This window comes from Branchiostoma floridae, chromosome 18 (assembly GCF_000003815.2).
Source record: "Branchiostoma floridae strain S238N-H82 chromosome 18, Bfl_VNyyK, whole genome shotgun sequence".
NCBI lineage: Eukaryota > Metazoa > Chordata > Leptocardii > Amphioxiformes > Branchiostomatidae > Branchiostoma > Branchiostoma floridae.
Genome location: NC_049996.1, coordinates 16303698 through 16324618, shown reverse-complemented (window position 1 = coordinate 16324618; position 20921 = coordinate 16303698). Strand labels below are relative to the sequence as shown.

Sequence of the window (20921 nt, the reverse complement as noted above, 5' to 3'; positions counted from 1 at the left end):
CAACGGTTACTACGGAGGATGATACTCAGGCTAATAGAAGTGACAATGGCACTGGTGTTTCAACATTTTTGGGTATGTATATGTGTCTCTAGCATCTAGTCCTAGATATTCCTTTATTCAGATACCCTTTACTTTAGCCCTATTTAGGGCTAGTTTACCAGGGTTCCAACAATAAAATATAGATATACAATGCAAACATACATGTATATATACATAACAGATCAAAAGAAACATACACAATCATAAAAAAAGATTAACTTGAGAAGACATGGTACATTGCGTTGAGATGTTGGGCAGGGATTTGATGTTTGGTGCTAGGACATTCTATAGATTGATGGTACGGAAGAGAAAAGTTCGCTTTTTTTAGTTTAAAATCTAGTATAGTTTAGTATCTAGTATAATGCTTCTTCCAAATATTCCCCTAACTAAGATGCTACCCCCCCCCCCTCCCCACACACACACCATCCTGAGACATCCTCCTATCTGTGGTGAGGTCTTGTCTAATTTGATGGATTAGTTATCCCCAGCTAACGATGTCAGAAGGCGCTAATTAGGTTGTTAATTGAGAAATAGAAGGGGACATTTGAGGTTAATGAAAGGAAGCAGCGGTAATCTGATGTAGATGCTGAGATTTCAGCAAAATGTTTACAAATGGATTTCCGTTTTCCTACATGTCTGTTTTAATCTCAACACATTCTGTAAACATGTTGATTTATTTCATATTATTCACATTAAGACATTGAGGATGGGGCAAAAACAACATTAAGAGGCCCTCACCTCAGAAGCATACAAGACAAATGTAAAACAATTTCAAATACAAATTGATTGATATTAAAAGAATGCAGTTCAACACACATAAAATAAAAGCTGGCAATGGAAAACAATCAAGATGGAACACGACAAGTTGGCGTACAAACAACCACAAGTTCTGCGACATGGTGGGTGACATGTTATTTGGAGGATAAAAGTTTGTAACAATCTGCTGTGAACTTTTAAATTGATAAATGAAAAACATTGATATTCTTCTATGCCAATGGCAAGAAAATTTTTCATTATTTTCAATAAAGAAAAGACTGGTGCTCCCAGCTGTTGCTGGTTTGTTATCAGGATTCAGCTTAACACAAAGAAAGGATCATACTGGTAATTTTCATGGATGAAAACAACAAAACACTTCAAATAGCTACAACCTCAGTCCTGTTTCTACCAGCAGATGGCACAGTTTAAGACACAAGGGTTAACTTGGAATTTGTTTGTTTGTATTGCATAACCGATAAACCACCTTTGGGCATAGCACATGTTTTGGACAGTCTAAGGTACAAGCTGTGTAAGATCAGACTGTGAGGTTTGATCCACTCACACTGGGAAGGAACCCTGCTTGTTTCTCACTTTCTCAGTTTCTGTAAATGTGGTGGATTCTTTAACATGCTTGAGGTGTGGCTCTCACACAGGACGCTGGTTTTATGTCTTATCCAAGGGACATCCCTAGCCAAAGCTAGTCATTTAACCTGAGTGATGTGAGGAATTAAAGAAATCTCAACAGTTGTTCTCCATAATCTTCTGAATGCTGAAGATCCTGGCTGCAGTTCCAACTCTTAGCAGACAGGGGGCACAGCTGCACACAGAATAGATCTGAAGTAAAACCTCCCAATTTCCTCAGATTTGGAACTTTAGAAACGTGCTACCACTCCTTCTGTTCCTTGCAAGGTGAAGAATGTGACCTTGTCACTGCTGTTCTTACTGAATTCTGATTCCCAAGGTCAAAGGGTCAGACTGGAGAAACTGAACATGGAATTTGTCAACTCTGCTGACATTTTAGGTCAAACACAGTTCACAGTCTGTTCCATTAGGTACTCTCTGGTTGTCTCCAGAATTTGTGTATGGAGCAGTGCGTAAAATGAAAAATGCTCTGTAGTAGGAAAGTGCCAACCTCCAATTGGACACCACATCACACAAATTCAATTCCTTGGTACACATGTATTTTGGACATCAGAAAAACAGAAATTCTTCAAAACCTCCTGATAACAACAGACTGAGGGATGAGAAAACATGCATCTTATCATTCTAATCCACTCCCTAAAACTGTGTGTACCAGTTCATTCTGGTGATGCTGAAGCAGAGGGATGGATGTCACTTGAAATATACGGATGTAAATCTCCATTTTTATCCAGTTGTAGAGATTGAGTTGTATTTGAATATTGTTCACCGGGATGTCTAACCAGTGCCCGAAATACTTTTTTCATCCAGGTTGTCCAAGTGGCAACCTGAGTCAAAAGCCAAGTTGCGCCATCAACATTTCAGGTTGTCCCACTTTCTTTAAATCATCTACTTATCCATTATCTTTTCTTCCATTTGTAAGTATGTAATATGTTTTTTGTTATTAAAAAAATAAATACAAAAGCATATGCACGTAGGTGGGGAAAAAGTAGTGTTCTAACTGCAAAATTTCAGTTTGCGCAGTGTGCAACCTGGGTTTGAAATTAAGTTGCGCAAAGCAAAATGTTGTTGCATTTTCAAGTGGGCAAGTGGGTATTTCGAGCCCTTCATAAACACGTGTGTACTGAGGTACAGACTTTTCCCTCAGACTGATCTTGTTCAACATTGATTTTTTTAAAAATCTAAGAACCAACAAATTAACCTGATGTGGCCGAACCTCCCCGCAGGGAAATCTAAATAATTAACTTTCTCCTGATGAGCTTAGCAGCCGCAGATGTCACGCCCTTTGTTCTGAACATCGTCAATAATTAATTTCCTAACGAGGCGGTATAATCAGGCCATTGTACCGGAGGTGGGGAGGCTGTATTGATTGATGAATGGACGGGATAAATTAAATTTCCCTGCTGTGTGAAGAACAATCAGCTTGTCAGGGGAAATCATGTCATCTGTAATCATCATGTCTGTCAACTCATTGGGGCCAAACCAAATTTAGTTGTTGGTTCTCGGGTTTTAAGAAAATAACTGGAAAATTTACAAGAAAACAGAGCCTGAGGTGAAAGTACATGTACTGTAAATGCATTTAAGTTCGCGGAGATTCAATTTCGCGGTAGCGGGATAGTAGACTTTTCACGGTGTTTTTAATTTCCCGGTACCACCAAAAGCACTGTAGTCTCTTACTGTTATCAAGGACGCTATATCTGATATAACGTCCTTGCTGTTATGGAAAAATGTTCGCAGTGATTTAAAATTCGCGGTGAAGCGGCTGCCACGAAAACTGCGAACATTAAACCACCGCAAAAGTTTCTGCATTTACAGTAAATAATGGAAGGAAAGTCTGTACAGTGGTACCAGGGCTGTCTCCATCTTTCATTTTTTCCCCGTCCCCACTTATTATTTGGGAAAACATGTTGTTGCTTTTCATTGTTATATCGATCATTCTAAGCTTTAAAAAAAGTATTTTCATCAATTTCATGTCATGTTTTCCTCCCAGCCCGCTGTTTTCATTTCCTCTTTCTAAATATTTACTAAACCGTCAGAAGAAATAAACTGCTGTGGCGTTTAGCAGCACTTGGATGGCTTAGGACGAAGTATAGTTTGACCTTGAGTTTACACATTCTTTCTTTTTAGCTTAAAAAAGCACAAAAACAAACAGGTCCTCTCTAGTCTCTGTCAATTTTCCCAGGAAGTTCAGAATCCAGTGTAAGAAGTTGAGTAGTCACATGACTCCAACACAAACATGAACGGAACAAGGAACACTCAGTGGCAGCCATGACAGCTGACCTTTTAAGCTGTTTCAAGGTCACCTCCAGGCTCAGACAGCACACTGATCATTCTGTTTTCCCTTTAAAGTTAGAGATGCATGGAGCTTAGAAAGCTACTAGGGTTATACACACACAAAGTCACACACAAACACGCATACTGTGTATTTCATTTGCAGGAATATTCTGACTAACCTTGACAAAGTTATGACCTTGGCTTCAACTTCTCCAAGACGTTCCCAGCTGCATCAGGCAGTAAGTTTTGTTGGAGAACTCCTCAAGGAGACAGCTGTCTTCTCAGTAAGACATCCTGAAACACAAGGAGGAAAGATAAGACGTTTGGATTCACTTCGTTACATCTAATTCTAAGCACCTGAAGGTGGTGACATCTCAACTCACAAGACTTCTTCCAAGATGTATGAAGTCTTGAAGGACTTACATGTGTGCACTAAGAGTTATGGTAGTAGACCACACTCAGTTTTGGCCTGATGATATAAATGCATGTATAGTGTACATTGTAGTTTGTAACGTAACGTTACATGTACATAACATATACATTGTACATAACATGTACATAACCAAGTACATTGTGTGAACTACGTGTACACAACAGGACAGATATACATGTACTTAGTACACTGTTGGCATCTGCCATCCTCCATATATATGCATGATATACTAGTACTCAGGGAATGACGGTGACCTGAAAATGAAAAGCGGCCTAAATTGAAACCTGCGTAAGAAGAACTACTCTATTCTACTCTAATCTCCTAAGATACACACTAAGATTACGTATTTCTTCCTGGCCCTGTTGTCCTTAGTTTGCTGTGCATTGTCCTTTTATGCTACATCATAAGTTTGGACATACAAGGGGATCCAACTCCAAGGAAACAAACTAGTAGGAGTAACTCAGGCACACAGTACCTGAAAGTAATGGGTACTACTAGTATACACCAAAAAGCAGGTACTCAAGTAACTGGATATGACTTTGGAAAGGACAGAAGTTTCAGACAACCTCCATTGTCTTCTGTCAGTGACACTGATGCAAGACAACAGCGATGGATACTAGACTATTAGTATTACTAGCTGAAACATCTACAGGTCTGGTTACAGATCTATTCAGTTGTAAATGTACTCCAGGAGTAAACGTTACCTTGTGTATCACGTTACCTGGATTTCTAACCTTCGCTGACCCGTCTTTCCACACCTTTGTTAAAGACTTCACTTCCAACAGACTAGGCAAAACACTGACTCAGAAACAACACAAAACCCTGCAGATCTCCTCTGAAGGCATGGTGAATCATATGTACAGGGGAGATCCACTTCACCATGGGGTAGGTGGCAAAAGGTACCCTTCTGGCTTCCAGTACAATTCTGCTTTGCAGAACTATTTCTAACACTATATGTTTTCTGGGTCATATGGTAATTCTATTTGGCAAACTACGTGTACGAGTGTGGCTATATCAAGTCCTCACTCCTAAGAAATTTTCTGAATCTCCCCTAAACAGCTGTCACTGAGGAAATAAATTTGTCATCAGCTTTGAAGGAACGCAGCTGTACAGGAAGGGATAGGGGTAGTGCATTGTTAGTTTTAGGTTATTAGCTAGAAAGGAAGTACAATGTGATGGTTAGGGGATAGTACAGTATTGATCAGAAGGGTCGAATATTGGTCATGTTGGTCAGAATGGTTGCAAACGTAGAGGAAGAGTTGGGGCAGTATATTGTTAGGGACCGTACGATATTTATTGGGGGGGGAGGGCTGGTGCATTGGAAGTCTGATCAAAAAAATTTTTGATGGCCCTCCCCCCCATCTCAAAAAAATTTAACGTGACCCTCCCCCTCCACCTCAAAAAAATCAACATGGCCCTCCCCCCCGACAGGCAAAATCAAACGGGTAGAAAAACAACCGATGAAATAATCTTAATCGACGTCAGGGCACAAGAGCGCCAGTGTTCTTGCCACACCTGGATTTTTTCACAGCGTCGGGGCAGGGGTCCGGGGGCATGCTCCCCCGGGAAAATTTGGATTTTCAGACCCTCTAAAACAGAATTTCTTGCAATTTGAGAGGAAAATTATGCCCTCGAGATTGGATGCCGGTTGCCTTTTTTACTCCCGTTTTTCAGTAATCGACGTCTGCCCTCTCCCCCAAAATACGTTATAACTTTACTATAAGCTCGGGGAATCAGCAGTCCGTGATCTGGCCCGGGTATTATTTGTCCAGTCATGTCTATATGAAAATTTTGGGTTTTTGATGCTTCCAAACAGGGCTCTAGCCAGTGAGTTCGTCAGCCCATGGAAAAATCCTGCCAATTTTTTTCCGGCATTGAATAAAAAATGCCTACCTCGTGCGATCGATGTTGCGCCCTCCCGCATCAAATCAGTTTTTCCAGAGGATAGAATGACGGCGCCATCACACCTTGTGTTTTTTTCTACTTTCTTTTTTCTATTTTGCCCGATGATTTTACTCAAATTTATCATTTATCGAATCGGTCGGGTTTTACAAGGCCGCGCCGTCATTTTCCAGGAGCGTGCGTTTGTTTCGTGCGACCTCAGGTAACCCCGTTTTCGGCGTGAAATCTTTGGCTCACCGCTGGATTTCTTTTGACATAGAGTAGAGTAGACCAAGAACGTTAAACATTATACGAAGGATGGTGATCTGCTGCGTCTTTGGCAGTGATCAGTGCCGGTGTAGCCTTGAAGGAGTAGCCCGAAAAGACGTCCCAACGTGCGTGCGATCGACAGTCCGTCTGGGGAGGGGGGCGTGCCGCGCCATGTGCTGTCGATCGACGCTTGACAACAATATGTCAATATTGCGGCCCCTTTTCTGCCGCAAATTTTGTCCTTTTGAAACAAAAGAAATGTTGTAATTAAAAAATAAAGTGTATAGTTTTGGATTCTTCACATATTAACCGCGCACCGCTTTTGTAACTTAAATATTTGGGGAAACTCAGCCGAGCCGAGTGCGTCTTTCCAGAAAAAAATAAGTCCGTAGACGGAATGATGTATGCCTGGCGGGAACGCTGGTCCAGGGCAGCGCCACTTTGGGGGACCTAGGGGGGCGAAGCCCCCCGGAAGCTCTTGCATTTTAGGCTATTCAGAAGGCTTATTTTATCAGTTTTAGGGCCATGTCAAGATATCAAAACAAAAAATAGTATAAACAATTCTTTGAAAAAAATTAACATGGCCCTCCCCCCTATCGCAAAAAAAATTAACATGGCCCTCCCCCCACCTAAAAAAAAATTAACATGGCCCTCCCCCCCTAATGCACCAGCCCTCCCCCCCTGATAAATATCGTACAGTCCCTTAGAAGGATTTGTAGCTGTATACAGTATAGAAAATATGATTCCGTGATGGCCAGGGGATGGTCCATTGTGTGCATGAAGGGCTGCACCTGTACAGGAAGTACATTGTGATGGTTAGGGGACAGTCCATTGCTGGTTCAAAAGTTTATGGCTGAAATGAAAACAAATTAAATAAAAGGAAAACTCTAACCTGACAACATTCACTCCACAACTGTGCAAACCAGTACAGACTTCCCATTGAACTCTAAGTTCAGTATTTTGTTTTCTCATCTGAGAATTAACATGTATGTAAATATGCTAAACTCAATGAAGACAATTATGCAAAAGGTCAAGACAAGTTGGACTGGTCAGTTGGTGGCGCTTGAACCCCACTTTTACAAAACCAATTGTCTCAACCACAGAATTGAAAACTACGGTGAAATAAAATCACTGCAAAAGTAAATAAATCTACAGTAAGTCGGCTAGCCTGATTAAATCTCGCTTAACGGTGTACACCCCAGTTTATTTGGGGTCTCAAATCGAGGCTGCGCACCCTCAAGTCGAGAGGCCGTCTCTTCAAGAAAATAAATCTAAAGTAGAAAAGCCGTATATGGGAATGAAGGGTATCGCTCCAGCTTTAAGAACAGTCGGGTTTCAGTTTCTCTACTCTCTCTACTTTTCATAATTTTGGGGGGAGATAAGTTTTTTTCACGTAAAAAAGGATGCAAAAAAAGGGGAATTTTGACGTGGAAATAAACCCATCACCTATAGTTTAGTCATGAAAATGACTGATATTGTCGGAAAGAGAATACACCTAAGATTAATCAAGCAAAAAATAAAGAAAATCGTAACACTGAGATTTTTACAATAACCCGACGCGCGAGGCATAGCAACACGGCTCACAGACCGCATATGGACGGGGAATCTGGGTCAACGGGCGAATCACTTCCAACGCGTATTAATACAAGGAAGTGACACTCGGGCCCAAAACCAATTTGCACCAAAAACACATCACTTCTTACGCTTTTTAGCCATGCCAGTATCAAATGCCACTTCGCAGCAGATTATGAGAAATTTGAACTCAAAGTGTCAAACACGGACCCTCGTGACTCTTTCGTCACATTTTTGTCGCGCACTATCTCGGACCCCTGTCGCGGAAGAATTGGTGTGTGCACCGTTATAGCAGCCCGCCAAACATTTGCCATGGGGAAGGGCCAGTTACAGCCCTGGACAGCGGAGTTTGTGTTACACAGACTATAAGTCGGTGTGGCCTGAGCTATAGTATAGACACCTGTCTCCAGCCCACCCCTGAGTAAATATTAGTTGACATGTAAAGTGTCTGTTTCTGTTTACTCCCATTGTTGTGGAAATAGAGGGGGGAGGCTTGGAGGACTCGATTTACAGTTCCTCGCATGATTTTGAATTATATAATGTTAATGTAAGATAAAAGTGGGATATAAACACACACACACCACACACACACATGCATGTAACGTGCATGTGTGCACACTCACACACACACAGTCACACACACGCACACAATCAATCACACACAGACACACGCACACAATCAATCACACACAGACACACGCACACACACACACGCATGCACACACACACACTGATGTCCATACACACAGACACACACACACACACATATACACACGTACAGACAAACACACAATCACATACACAGACACAGACACACACACACAGGCACACACCAAAAACCATCTGGTACAACAACAAAAGCTCCATGTTCCCTTACACAACAGAAACACAACAGGAACACCAAACTACAGACAGATTCACAGAAAGGGATCGTGTGGTTTTCACCAACATGAACATCGCTTCCACGTTAGAACACCAGACATAAAATAAACAGACACAACACCGGTGTTCCACGGGTGCCTAGCTACACTAAAACATCATACAGGTGAGCCTTCTGTCTTCTCTACTCACCTTAAAGTCTTCTTGAGTGGAACCCAAGACGCTGGGGGTAAGAAGTAAGATGTAACGGTGCCAGAACGTCTTGCGCCCCACCGGCCACACAGCTTGTCCCTCTCACAATGAGTATCATATGGAGGACCCGAAGATTTACGAGCGCAGCTCTTCGGAAATAGTCGGAAATCCTCGGTAAGTTCCGTCAAGTGTTAGGGTCTGTTAGAAGTATTTACAGCTTCTCTGTATGATTGCTAAAAAGCCAACACAGAAGACAAGATTTTGCTTAAGATATCATTTTTTTCTCTGCAAGTGTATTTTTTCATGTATATGGATGAAAATATCCTCTCTACTGTCTAAAAATGACAAATAAATCAGATCTGTGACCACACAATCCTCTTTGAGAGCCCCATTATTTCCGTGACACGAACGTCAATCGATCAGGCTGGAATCCGAAGGTCCCGGATGTGTCATGGCGTCCTCCCCTCCAGAGAGGCTGGTGGTGTATGATGGTGTAAAATAAGCGGGCGTTTAGACCCTTTGCGGTGCCGAAAATTCACCAGAGTTGCACCAAACCCCACCCTTAAGCCTCTATGGTATTGATGGTAATGCATGCACGGAAATATCCGCGGCTCAATGATGGGTAAAGCACCTTGTTTCCCCACTCCTCCATTGACAGAAGTCCGCCATATTTGTTCCAGACATTCTACAAAATTGCTCCCAGTTTCCATGAGTTTTTCCGATTTCCCCGCCCCGCCAGTGCCCGTTTCTGTCACGTTAACGTTCTCTGTTTTGTTTTGCAGGTACCACGACAGAAGCCAGGCCCATCCCTACCAGGTTGGTACGCCGAGAAGGGACGAGACTCGGGACTTCACATCAGCTCCATTTTTGACAGAAGTGGTCACAATTTCTGATGTAAACATAAATATCGGGCCCTCCAGACCAAAATTAGCCACTCTCAAATACGACTGGGACGTTCAGGACATCTCAACACGCGATCTGGCTGAGAAAAATCTCTGAATTTTTAATTCGATCACTCCAGAAAGACGAAATTGGTGAAAAATCGTCACCGTGGAAAGTTCATTCCAATCAATCAACCTTGACCGAGGGTTTATAGTTTATCAGAGAACAAAAGACAGACAGGTGTCACTCATGGACATTGTCTGGACTCAAGGCACAGACAGGGTCTTAAAACAGAAGGAGTCTTGGAAGTTTTCTTGAGAAGAAAAGGGCCTGATCATCACCTGATGAAGTTTGTGTCATCATGAGCAGATCACAGGAAAACACCCCATTTGATATCAAAACAAACAAGAAATTCAGCTTTATAAACGAATTTTGGCATCTTTTGGAAAATATTACTGCAAGAAAATTCTCTTTGAGGTCGAGTTTTTGTATAAATGACAAAAATTGACTCAAGAAATGCAGCATTGGAAAATTAAGTTATTAATGACATCTTGAAATTCATTTTAGTTTCCTTCAATTATTATTTGGGGGGGGGGGGGGAATTTAAGGTTTTTACTTAGACTGAGTTAGAATATCCAAAAACTGTATCATGCACAAACCTCGACATGCGGACAGGACACTTGAAGTTATGATCATTGGGTACATTAACCAGTTCTTAGACAAACAGGTGTATAATTTCTTCAGCACAAAAAGATAGACATAACACTAACCTATAAATGTTTTAACAATGGGCAGAGTAACAAATTTGGTCTTTGATTTTTGAAAGTTGTTTTTAATTTCATGTAAATACACTTTAAATTTTAGAGCACAACATTGAAAAGTGATAGCTGCATTGCACTGCTGATTCCGATGTGTTAATGTTGTTGTTTATGTTTATTTCAGTCTGCTGGTGTGGGGAAGTACCCATCCAAGCGTGACAGCAGCGGCTCGTATAATGACTACGACCATCGGATTGACAGAGTGCGGGATTCGCCCAGCGGAGGTTTCCATCGCACGAAGGACAGTCCAGGCAAGAGGAACAGTCCGTGGGAGTCCCGGGACAGAGACAGAGAGAGGGAGCGAGAGAGAGACCGGGAGAGGGACAGGGATAGAGACAGATATAAGAACAAATCTTCTTATTCAGAACGATATAGAGAAAAGGAGAGAGAGCGGGAGAGAAGAGGTAACTATGGCAACCGTAACTATGGCGACAGCAGCGTGTGTCTGGAGTAACACCAACACTTTCGCTTTTCAGGGAGAAACAAGTTTTTCTCATGTGAGGATTAGAGCTGGACCAGCCTTTTGTGAAACCAAAATTGTCACCATTGTTTGAAACCAGTGCTGAAGACAACAAAATCAGAATCTGAGTGATATTCAAGATTTTCGAACTCGTTTCTTGAAAACATTTTCCCTCGGTTTTGAAAAGTAAGATCTCCAAATGCAATCAGAATGTGGCTGATGGTGAATGTTTTGATAGCCTTTTCTTGAAAAAAATTATTCTGAGTTTTGAAAAGTAAGAAAAAAAATATAAGAAATGGTGTAAATTCAGTGAATAACTGCCCATAAATTGGCATAATGCAAGCTTTGAGACTACAGCAAGGAGTAGCACTGCAGCATACATTTAAGCCAAGAGAAAGTAGAAATGAAATATTTCAAACCCTGGCCTGGTTAGCTTCAAGGCAACTGTAGGCCCTCTTTTGAGTCCTGACTTACCTAACATGTCACTCAGGTTCTTAGTGTGAGCAGTCTGGTAAAACGGTTTTGAACCTGCCAATGTTGAATCTGCAGCATTTAATGAATGTTGGTTCAAATCCACCAAAAATTATTCTTGGCTCTGCTTATCCTTTTCATGGAACTCTGGAAAACTCAAGTTTTTATTTTTCAACAGTTCTATACCAAAACAACAATAGCACGAGTCCTCTTCCCAAAATCTTTGCCCAAAATTATCAGACTCAGAGAACCAGGAACATGAAATACCCAAAGCCTTCCTTAGTGGCAATAGATGAAAGTTTTGTATCAAAATGAGAAACTCAAAACAGCCTCAAGAAGTTTCCATTTAAGGGTATCATAACTCTGAGATAACATAAGATTCACACTATATGCAGTTAAACATCGCCCACCATTATATCAGGTTTAAGTCACCTGAAGGTTTTATATATACATATGGCCTCCATCAGTCAATATTGACCATGGTAAAATCCCAATTCACATCAGCCCTACACCACTGGCAAAACAGCCCTATTCGAGAATGATAGTCTCTACCACATAAGTCTTAACTTTTAAGCTGACATGGGTTAAATGTTTGAGATCTTTCTAACACAACCTTGGTTATGTTGAAAATAATTTTACCTTCAAATCGTCAAAAGTTAAGTTCCACAGAAAAGGTAGAATTCATGCCAATGTCCTTTGATTTCAAATGTTCAAAAAGGTTTCTTTTGAAGATAGTCATCTTTGTTACACAATCCTCTTTTATTTTTCTGAATAATAAAAAGGGTTGTGTATCGAAGAAGACTATATTAAATTTATTCGACAACCTGATGAAACTATTTACGGGTTCACAGATAATGACAGAACAAAAAACCTCACAGGAGAAATAGTTTTTTCTCCGCTGACATCCATGCTAAATCGTTGCTTTTTGAGTAACACATTTTCACATCTGTAGTTTCTTTTGCATTGTCATTCTGTGTGCTTCATATTTCTTTTGTGTACTCATTTTTTCTTTAACATGAAGTGTGTTTTTTTCCGACTGTGTTTGACCCTCCCAGAGTTGTTTTGTTAAAGCTTGCGGTGTGGTTTTGTGTTTTAGAGAGAGAAAGGGCTAGGTACAGTCCTGGGGATTGGGACCGACCTCACAGGAGAGACAGAGAGGACAGGAGAGGTAATGTTACAACACTGCTCATTGGTCAGCTTTCTCCTCTGCCAACACCTGATTGGTTAGAGGAGAGAAAGAGGTAGTATCTGAATGCAGCTCATTGGTGGGATTGCTCCAATGCTAAATCCTGATTGGCTATAGGAAATGTCCTGGTAGAGGTAATGTTACAACACTGCTCATTGGTCAGCTTTCTTCTTTGCCAACACCTGATTGGTTGGAGGAGAGCAGAGATAATGTCTTCAAACACAGCTTATTGGTTGGATTTTTTTTTTACCAACTGCTCACTGGTTGATTTCTCTTCACTGGGAAAAGCTGATTGGTTGGAAAAGTGATGTCACTGTTAGAACCCTGCTGATTTGTTACCATAACAGGTGCCACTTTGAAGCCTGAAATATTTGAAAGTATGAAATTTGTAACAGAGTTCTTTAAATCGAGAACTTTTTAAAGCCTATAGTTCTTAAACAAGTTACAAACCAGACTATCAGAAAGCAAAGTGTTACCAATGGCTGATTAATAGTCTGAGCATTCTCCTACGCAGAGGGACCACAGTCGTGTCAAAACTCCTTGTGGTCACCTCTGCTTTCTTGTGCACTCAGATGAGTTACTGACCGCCCTGCTTATAAATATTAATGAGCTTACCCTTATATGGGCAGTCTGCCATTGGGGATCGGGCGTAGGAGGATGGAGCTATGTAAGACGTAACATGATTGGCTGATAGCTTCCCAGCGGCCTTTACGAGATTGCTTTCGAAAACAAAAAGCCCAAGAAAAGCATATTCTCTGATTGGTTGACAGCTGGTTTGTGGCGACAATCACAGTAACCGCTGGTAGGCATCTAGATAGCAGTGCCCCAATAGGCTAGTGCGGTTGGGGACTGGGTGTAGGAGGATGAGTCTGAGGGGTGGTGTTGACTTGTGTTGTCTGTCATCCGCGCAGGGACCAGCGATTCTCCGGCGCAGAACGCAGCCAATCACCAGCCCCGACAGGGCAACAGCGCCGCCAACCACTCACAGACGCAGCCCCAGGCCGCAGACAAGAAAAACGATACCGACACGGGGAAGAAAAACGCTGAGGTGAGACCTCAGGCAAAGTTTCTTCTTACTAGAAATATAACATAGACATATTTTGAGACAGAAACATTACAGAAATGTTCGTTCAGAAATGTTTCACAGAATGTTTGTAAAGAAATGTGTCTACCTCAAGCTGAACACATGAACAAAATCTCCTTTCCCCTTTGTCACATGAAATTAAGTCCACCTGAAAGTTTAAGCAAGTTCATCCTTTAAGAGGTTCATGTATGAATACAGTTAACAGAATGTTATTCAATCAGTGACACATTGTAAGGCGTAAACATGTACCTTCAAATTTTCATTGTATTCAAACAAGTTCGTGTCTGTATGTTGAGTTGTGTAGTTCTAACCTGACTGTTATGTTTGTGTTTATATTCCAGCATACCCAGTCCAGCACTGCTAGCTCCAGTGCTACAGCAGCTAATACAAAGGTAAGGGAGTTGTCACCTTCAAGAGATTTGGGGGGTGGGTCTCAATTTTCATTCATTTTTACTTTATTTTACCAGTTGGTCACACCCAGGTCTGTGGCCAGTTTTTCAAGTGTCCCTTGATACATACAAAGAGACATTACAGAATACAAAAAAAAAGCTATAAAAAAGCTATTTCTATCCACCATGTAATAACTGACAAAGTAGGTGACAAATTGTAAGATTGTCTTTTGTTTAAGATGTTTGCAGCGGAAATCTTACAGAAACAATTTTTATTTCTGTGCAGGCTTACCGAAAGGCACAAGGGGATTGGTCGGAACACATCAGTTCCTCCGGCAAGAAATACTACTACAACTGTAAGACTGAGGTGTCGCAGTGGGAGAAACCACCCGGATGGCAGGAGAGGTGGGGTGTTTGTGTTAGATTACTTAGAATACTGTAAATGCATTTAAGTTAGCGGGGATTTAATTTAGTGGTAGCGAGAAAATGGACTTTTCGCAGTGAAAACCACCGCGAAAGTTTCTGCATTTACAGTAGTGTAGGTCCCCCACTAATGAAACAGTCCGCGCATGTGGACTGAGCCCTCTGGGAAGTTATGCAAAGTTAGTCTAGATGTAGAGGCTCAAACTGAATATACATGCTGTTCTACATGTATGTATGTGTTTGTTCGTGTGTTTACTTCCCTGAGTAAGGAGGGATAGAGACCATCTGTGAATAGTTTCATCAGGTTGGTACGTCACTGAATAAAGAGACTCTTTTTACACAACCATTGCTGATTTATTATATTGCCCTGAAGAAGGTGACAGACGGTCACCGAAACGTTGATGTGAATTAAGCAATGGTTGTGTAAAAAGAGTCTCTTTATTCGGAATAGGGACTGGTCAGTTAACAGTTTGTTTGAGTTAATCAGCAAGAGGGCAACATGGAAACAGAAGGCTGAGATGAAAACTTGAATCTGACTACTTTATATTTACTTCCTGTAATTGTGTGTGCAAGATTTTACCTTTAAAACTCTGCTCTGATCTTCTTCTTTTCTTCATCTTTGTGTTTAGGCAGCCACCAATATCTTGTTGATGTTTCTGCCACACTTATATCGGATGATCTTAAAGTTCAGCTTTATCGTTACAAAATCCCAGAACCAACATACTTGATTGGTGTCACCTAAGAATACCAAGATGTATCATTTGTTTTGATTGGTTAATTTGAGTGCATATTTATGTATCTCTGTAGCATCGTCCAATACCAGATAGGGTTACATGTAGTCATGTTTTCTCACCCCTCAGCCCAAAAGATAGCGGAGAGTCGAAACACAAAGACAAGCCTGTTGCCAAGGAAACGGCCTCCTCTTCAGCCACTGCCTCCTCCTCCTCCTCCTCCCATGGAACCAACAGCAGAGAAGCTGGCAGCAGCAGCGCAACTGGTACTCCTAGCTGTGAGTATAGATAACTTGTTACATCTACACTACTACAGTATAACCTATACAACTGGTACTCGTAGCTGTGAGTATTAATTACTGGTTTAGCTACTACACTTCTACTGGTTACTACTATACTATAACTGTAGCCTGTACAACTGGTACCCCTAGCTGCGAGTATTACTAGATACTAATGTTCTACACTTTTGTAGCCAGTATAACACTTTTATAACTTTTATAACAACTGGTACTCCTAGCTGTGAGTATTGCATGTACTAAATATTACTACAAATGTACTACACTTTTATAACCTGTATAACACTTCTATAGCACCTGGTACCCTTAGCTGGGAGTATAGGTAACTGGTTACTATCGCACTATTACTGGCTACTACAACACGTCTACCTTTAACTACTACACTTCTACTGGTTACTACTACACTACTACAGTATAACCTGTACAACTGGTACTCCTAGCTGTGAGTGCACTTAGATACTATACTAGGAAGGCCTCGGAAAAAAGGGTGTTGTGTTTCCTGATTCAGTCCTGAAAACGTTATGGTCGGTAGGTAGGGATTTACTTCTTGTGTCTTGTAATTTTGTTTAAGACTTGCTAAGACTGTCATGATACAATACAGTTTCAAAGTAAAATTCAAATGCATTAAATTTTGTGCATAATGGATACATTTATCCTTCATCGGAGAGGCAAGCAGTCTTTTTACTTCAATAGGATGCAGGTTGAATAAAAATTCTACCTGGAAACTATGTGACTCCACTGCGGACAACAGGAAACACATTTTTTCCAGGCCTAACCACTAGCCACCTCTGCACACCCCTAACCCAACTGGTACTCCTAGGTATCAGCGCGAAGTATCCAAGTACATGTCTCGTATCAACAGTCAACCTATACTGGTGACCATGTCTCCTTAATGTAAAAACTCCCCCGAAGCAGGTTTTAATGGTGATTTCTACATTTCTGCAGCATCTAATCACAAGCATTCCACGGACCCGTCCCCCCGCGCCTCCGGTCAGCCGGCCCTGGACAGACACAAGGACACCCCCAAGTCTCACAATAGAACAGGTAAGACACAAGTCTCTCAATAGAACAGGTAAGGCACAAGGACACCCCCAAGTCTCACAATAGAACAGGTAAGACACAAGTCTCACAATAGAACAGGTAAGGCACAAAGACACCCCCAAGTCTCACAATAGAACAGGTAAGACACAAGTCTCTCAATAGAACAGGTAAGAACCTCAAAATTGAACCTGAAAGTTGTCTTTTTCCTCCCTTGTTAAGAAAACATTTGTGTATATTCCAATCTTTCTGCTTTGTGTAAAGGAATAAATCATGTGAAAGCTAAATACCTTGTTAAGTGCATCCTTTACAAGCACCTCACCTCATCGGTGGATCTATAATGAGGTCCCCATCATCAGTGAATTGTAACAAGACCCCCCCCCCCCCCTTTTCCAGGTACCCCCTCTTCATCCCAGGGCACCCCCAGCGCTCACCGAGGCACCCCCGGACAGGGCAGCGACCGCATGGACATCTCAACAACCCCCGAACATCTGCAGACCATCTACACCAGGAGTAGAACAGGTCAGTTACCTAGCAACAGGAGTAGAACAGGTCAGAACAGCTGTTACTTAGCAACAGGAGTAGAACAGGTCAGAGCAGCTGTTACTTAGCAACAGGAGTAGAACAGGTCAGAGCAGCTGTTACTTAGCAACAGGAGTAGAACAGGTCAGAGCAGCTGTTACTTAGCAACAGGAGTAGAACAGGTCAGAGCAGCTGTTACTTAGCAACAGGAGTAGAACAGGTCAGAGCAGCTGTTACTTAGCAACAGGAGTAGAACAGGTCAGAGCAGCTGTTACTTAGCAACAGGAGTAGAACAGGTCAGAGCAGCTGTTACTTAGCAACAGCAGAACATCTCAGAACATCTGTTGCCTAGCAACAGGAGTAGAATAGTTCAGAACAGCTGTTACTTTGCAACAAGAGTAGAAGTTAGAACAGGTCAAGCCAACTGTTGCATGGCAACAACAGCAGAATAGCTTTTGCCTTGCAACAGGAGTAGAACAACTTGAAACATCTGTTACCTGGCAACTGGTGTAGAACTGTCAGAGAAAAGTTGTAATGTCCTGTTACCTTGGAGACCTGGCATAGAACACAGACAGAGCTCCACCAGCTGTATTGCTGTGAAGTCTGTAAGGTCGGCATACCCCCTGCATATGATGAGGCTTTACACTGATAGGACCAATGTCCGTGTAGGTCACGATCAAAGCCTGATGCAGCCCAACCCACATCTGCTTGGAGAGGAGCAGTTGTAATCTATCTGCTCCCTCTGACATCACACTGAATGTCTCACACCAATGTTTACTGACATTTCATGGAATGTCTCACACCAATGTTTACTGACATCACAATGTATCACACCAGTGTTTACTGATATCACAGAATGTCTCACACCAATATTTACTGACATTACAGTATCACACCAATGTAAAGTGACATCACAGTATGTCTCATACCGATGTTTGCTGACATTTCAGTATCACACCCATGTTTGCTGACATCACAGTATATCTCACACCAATGTTTCTACCCCTTGCAGAGTCCCCTGCGGTGCAGAACACCCCCTCACCTGGAACCCCCTCCCTGGGGCGCACCCACCCCACCTCCCACACCATCCCTTCCTCCCTGGTGCAGCAGCTCTTCCCCCCCACCTCCAGCTCAAGTAGTATATCCCAAGGTAAGGAGAACTCAACTCCTCATCAGTTTCTGTTTCTGCAGTATGAAAGTCAGCTAAGAAATCACTTTGCTGGCTCTGTTGTTTTCATGTCAGAAGATATTTGCTTGAGAAACACGGAAGTAAGCATCAGGCATGCAAGTGTTTTGCCAGATCATTGTAAATGTTGAAATTTTCACGACAGTCTAGTGTTCACAGTACTAGAGTGTAGTGATGGCACAAGAAGGAGAAGATAAAAAGTGTTCACAGTTTCCACAGTAACTTCTTCCTGGAAAACTAAAAATTACCAGGAAAAATGCTTGTTCTGACTTCTTCAACAACATGTACCGCCTTGTTTCAACCAGTAATTAAAAACCACCGTGAAAAAACACACAAAATTAAAACTTTTACAGTAATGTGTTGTGTAAGTCAAGTTAAGTCAAGTTGTGTTTTGTTTTTTTATTCCTGACGTTTATGCCTTTTTGTTTTGCCACCAGTTCACAATGTAGGAGTAGAGCAGTCCTTACAGCTGTTGCAGCACGCCACCTTGCTGACCCAACAGGCACTGCAGGCCCAGCAGCCGCAGGCGTCCACAACTGTCCCCCCTTCCAGTGAGCAAACTTATCTTTCATATGTTGCCTGACTTCACTGTGTTATTACCTTCACTGAGAAGTTCATGTTTTTGGTAGCATTTGTATGTATGCAAATGCTACAACTCAGTAGAGTAAGACTATGTATGTGTGTGTGTTGTATGTATTTCTGTTGTATGTAAGTGGTAAAACAGCGTAACTTTAGAAGTGATGGATGAATTGTCATGAAATTTGCTCTTTGCTCTTGTCCTATAAAAGAATTGATTAGATTTCGGGCCCTCTGGTGGCTTTCCATGGTACTAATGCAGAACTTCTGATGTTGATATTTCGTGTTCTGAAAAGCTATGGTCCTGATATTTGGATGGTAAATAGCTCTTATGTTGGGGAATATGATGACATAGGTTTGGGCCCTCTTGGAGCATTTGCCAGAACTGCAAGAGCATTATTTTATTGTTAATGTTTGTTTGTTTCCCCCCAGATGTTTCTGACTCCTCCCCAGTGTCAATGCGGACGTCAATATCAGACATGTCCTCCCCGTACCAGTCCCAGCTCTCACCACAGGTACCACATGAGTTATCACATAACAACTTCTAGCTTTTAGCTTTGATTTATAGACTGGGCATACATGAAATCGGGGTGGGGGTGTGCTACGTTAACCAGATGGGCATTTCAAGCAATGTAAACCTGTTTTTATGCAGTATTACGTGGACAACAGTACATGTTTTATAACAAAGGCTCTTGCTGAAAAAGAGGTGTCTAATCTTTGTTAATGGTACATTGTCCCGGGGACACCTTGACGCCCCCCCCCCCCCTCCCTTACCTAAATGTCTGCATAGCATACCAGCAACTTGTGCTTGAAGGAGGCCAACAGTATGATTAGATTTAATGGGGCGATATGCTGTTTATTTTACTAAGGCCACCATCCTATCTTCCCCAGTGCTTCTGAGAGTCTAACCAGTTTTGTGTGTTGTTTGTGCAGCCCAGCTCCAGTCAGCAGCCGGAGGCGGTCACCAGCACAGCGTCACCTGCTCACAGTGTACATAGCCAGAAATCTGTAGGGTACGTTTCTGTCAGTCTCACAGTGTACATAGCCAGAAATCTGTAGGGTACGTTTGTGTTAGTCTCACAGTGTACATAGCCAGAAATCTGTAGGGTACGTTTGCTTCAGTCTCACAGTGTACATAGCCAGAAATCTGTAGGGTACGTTTCTTTCAGTCTCACAGTGTACATAGCCAGAAATCTGTAGGGTACGTTTCTATCAGTCTCACAGTGTACATAGCCAGAAATCTGTAGGGTACGTTTGCTTCAGTCTCACAGTGTACATAGCCAGAAATCTGTAGGGTACGTTTCTTTCAGTCTCACAGTGGCTATCAGTCTCACAGTGTTACATAAGGCCAGAAATCTGTAGGGTACGTTCCCTTCAGTCCTTCACAGTGTACATAGCCAGAAATCTGTAGGGTACGTTTCTGCCCAGTCTCACAGTGTACATAGCCAGAAATCTGTAAGGGGTACGGTTTGTTTTAGTCTCACAGTGTACATAGCCAGAAATCTGTAGGGTACGTTTCTTTCAGTCTCACAGTGTACATAGCCAGAAATCTGTAGGGTACGTTTCTGTCAGTCTCACAGTGTACATAGCCAGAAATCTGTAGGGTACGTTTCTGTCAGTCTCACAGTGTACATAGCCAGAAATCTGTAGGGTACGTTTCTTTCAGTCTCACAGTGTACATAGCCAGAAATCTGTAGGGTACGTTTCTGTCAGTCTCACAGTGTACATAGCCAGAAATCTGTAGGGTACGTTTCTTTCAGTCTCACAGTGTACATAGCCAGAAATCTGTAGGGTACGTTTCTGTCAGTCTCACAGTGTACATAGCCAGAAATCTGTAGGGTACGTTTCTTTGAGTCTCACAGTGCACATAGCCAGAAATGTGTGGGGTACGTTTCTTTCAGTCTCACGAGTGTACATAGCCAGA

At 42.0% G+C, this 20921-nt stretch overlaps 2 protein-coding genes across 4 annotated transcripts in view; one reads left to right on the top strand and one right to left on the bottom strand.

The window, feature by feature from the left end:
• Nucleotides 1-9138, bottom strand: part of LOC118405789 (MAGUK p55 subfamily member 7-like) — a 33790-nt gene extending 24652 nt beyond the window's left edge. The window contains exons 1-2 of one of the 2 annotated variants that reach the window (XM_035805541.1): nt 8936-9138; nt 3888-4002 (exon numbers count right to left, since the gene is read on the bottom strand). The gene's annotated coding sequence lies outside the window, so the exon portion shown is untranslated. The remainder of the gene's footprint in view (nt 1-3887; nt 4003-8935) is intronic. The other variant, XM_035805543.1, reaches the window with a different exon arrangement.
• Nucleotides 9139-9332: 194 nt separating this feature from the next.
• The window catches only part of LOC118405706 (WW domain-containing adapter protein with coiled-coil-like), a 19164-nt gene continuing 7575 nt past the window's right edge, over nt 9333-20921 (top strand). The window contains exons 1-14 of one of the 2 annotated variants that reach the window (XM_035805333.1): nt 9333-9557; nt 9718-9751; nt 10760-11039; nt 12663-12734; nt 13664-13800; nt 14178-14228; nt 14512-14630; nt 15509-15657; nt 16621-16719; nt 17110-17235; nt 18248-18385; nt 18859-18972; nt 19430-19512; nt 19931-20010. In XM_035805333.1, the coding sequence (XP_035661226.1) occupies nt 9508-9557; nt 9718-9751; nt 10760-11039; nt 12663-12734; nt 13664-13800; nt 14178-14228; nt 14512-14630; nt 15509-15657; nt 16621-16719; nt 17110-17235; nt 18248-18385; nt 18859-18972; nt 19430-19512; nt 19931-20010 (1532 nt within the window). In that variant the 5' untranslated portion in view covers nt 9333-9507. The remainder of the gene's footprint in view (nt 9558-9717; nt 9752-10759; nt 11040-12662; nt 12735-13663; nt 13801-14177; nt 14229-14511; nt 14631-15508; nt 15658-16620; nt 16720-17109; nt 17236-18247; nt 18386-18858; nt 18973-19429; nt 19513-19930; nt 20011-20921) is intronic. The other variant, XM_035805334.1, reaches the window with a different exon arrangement.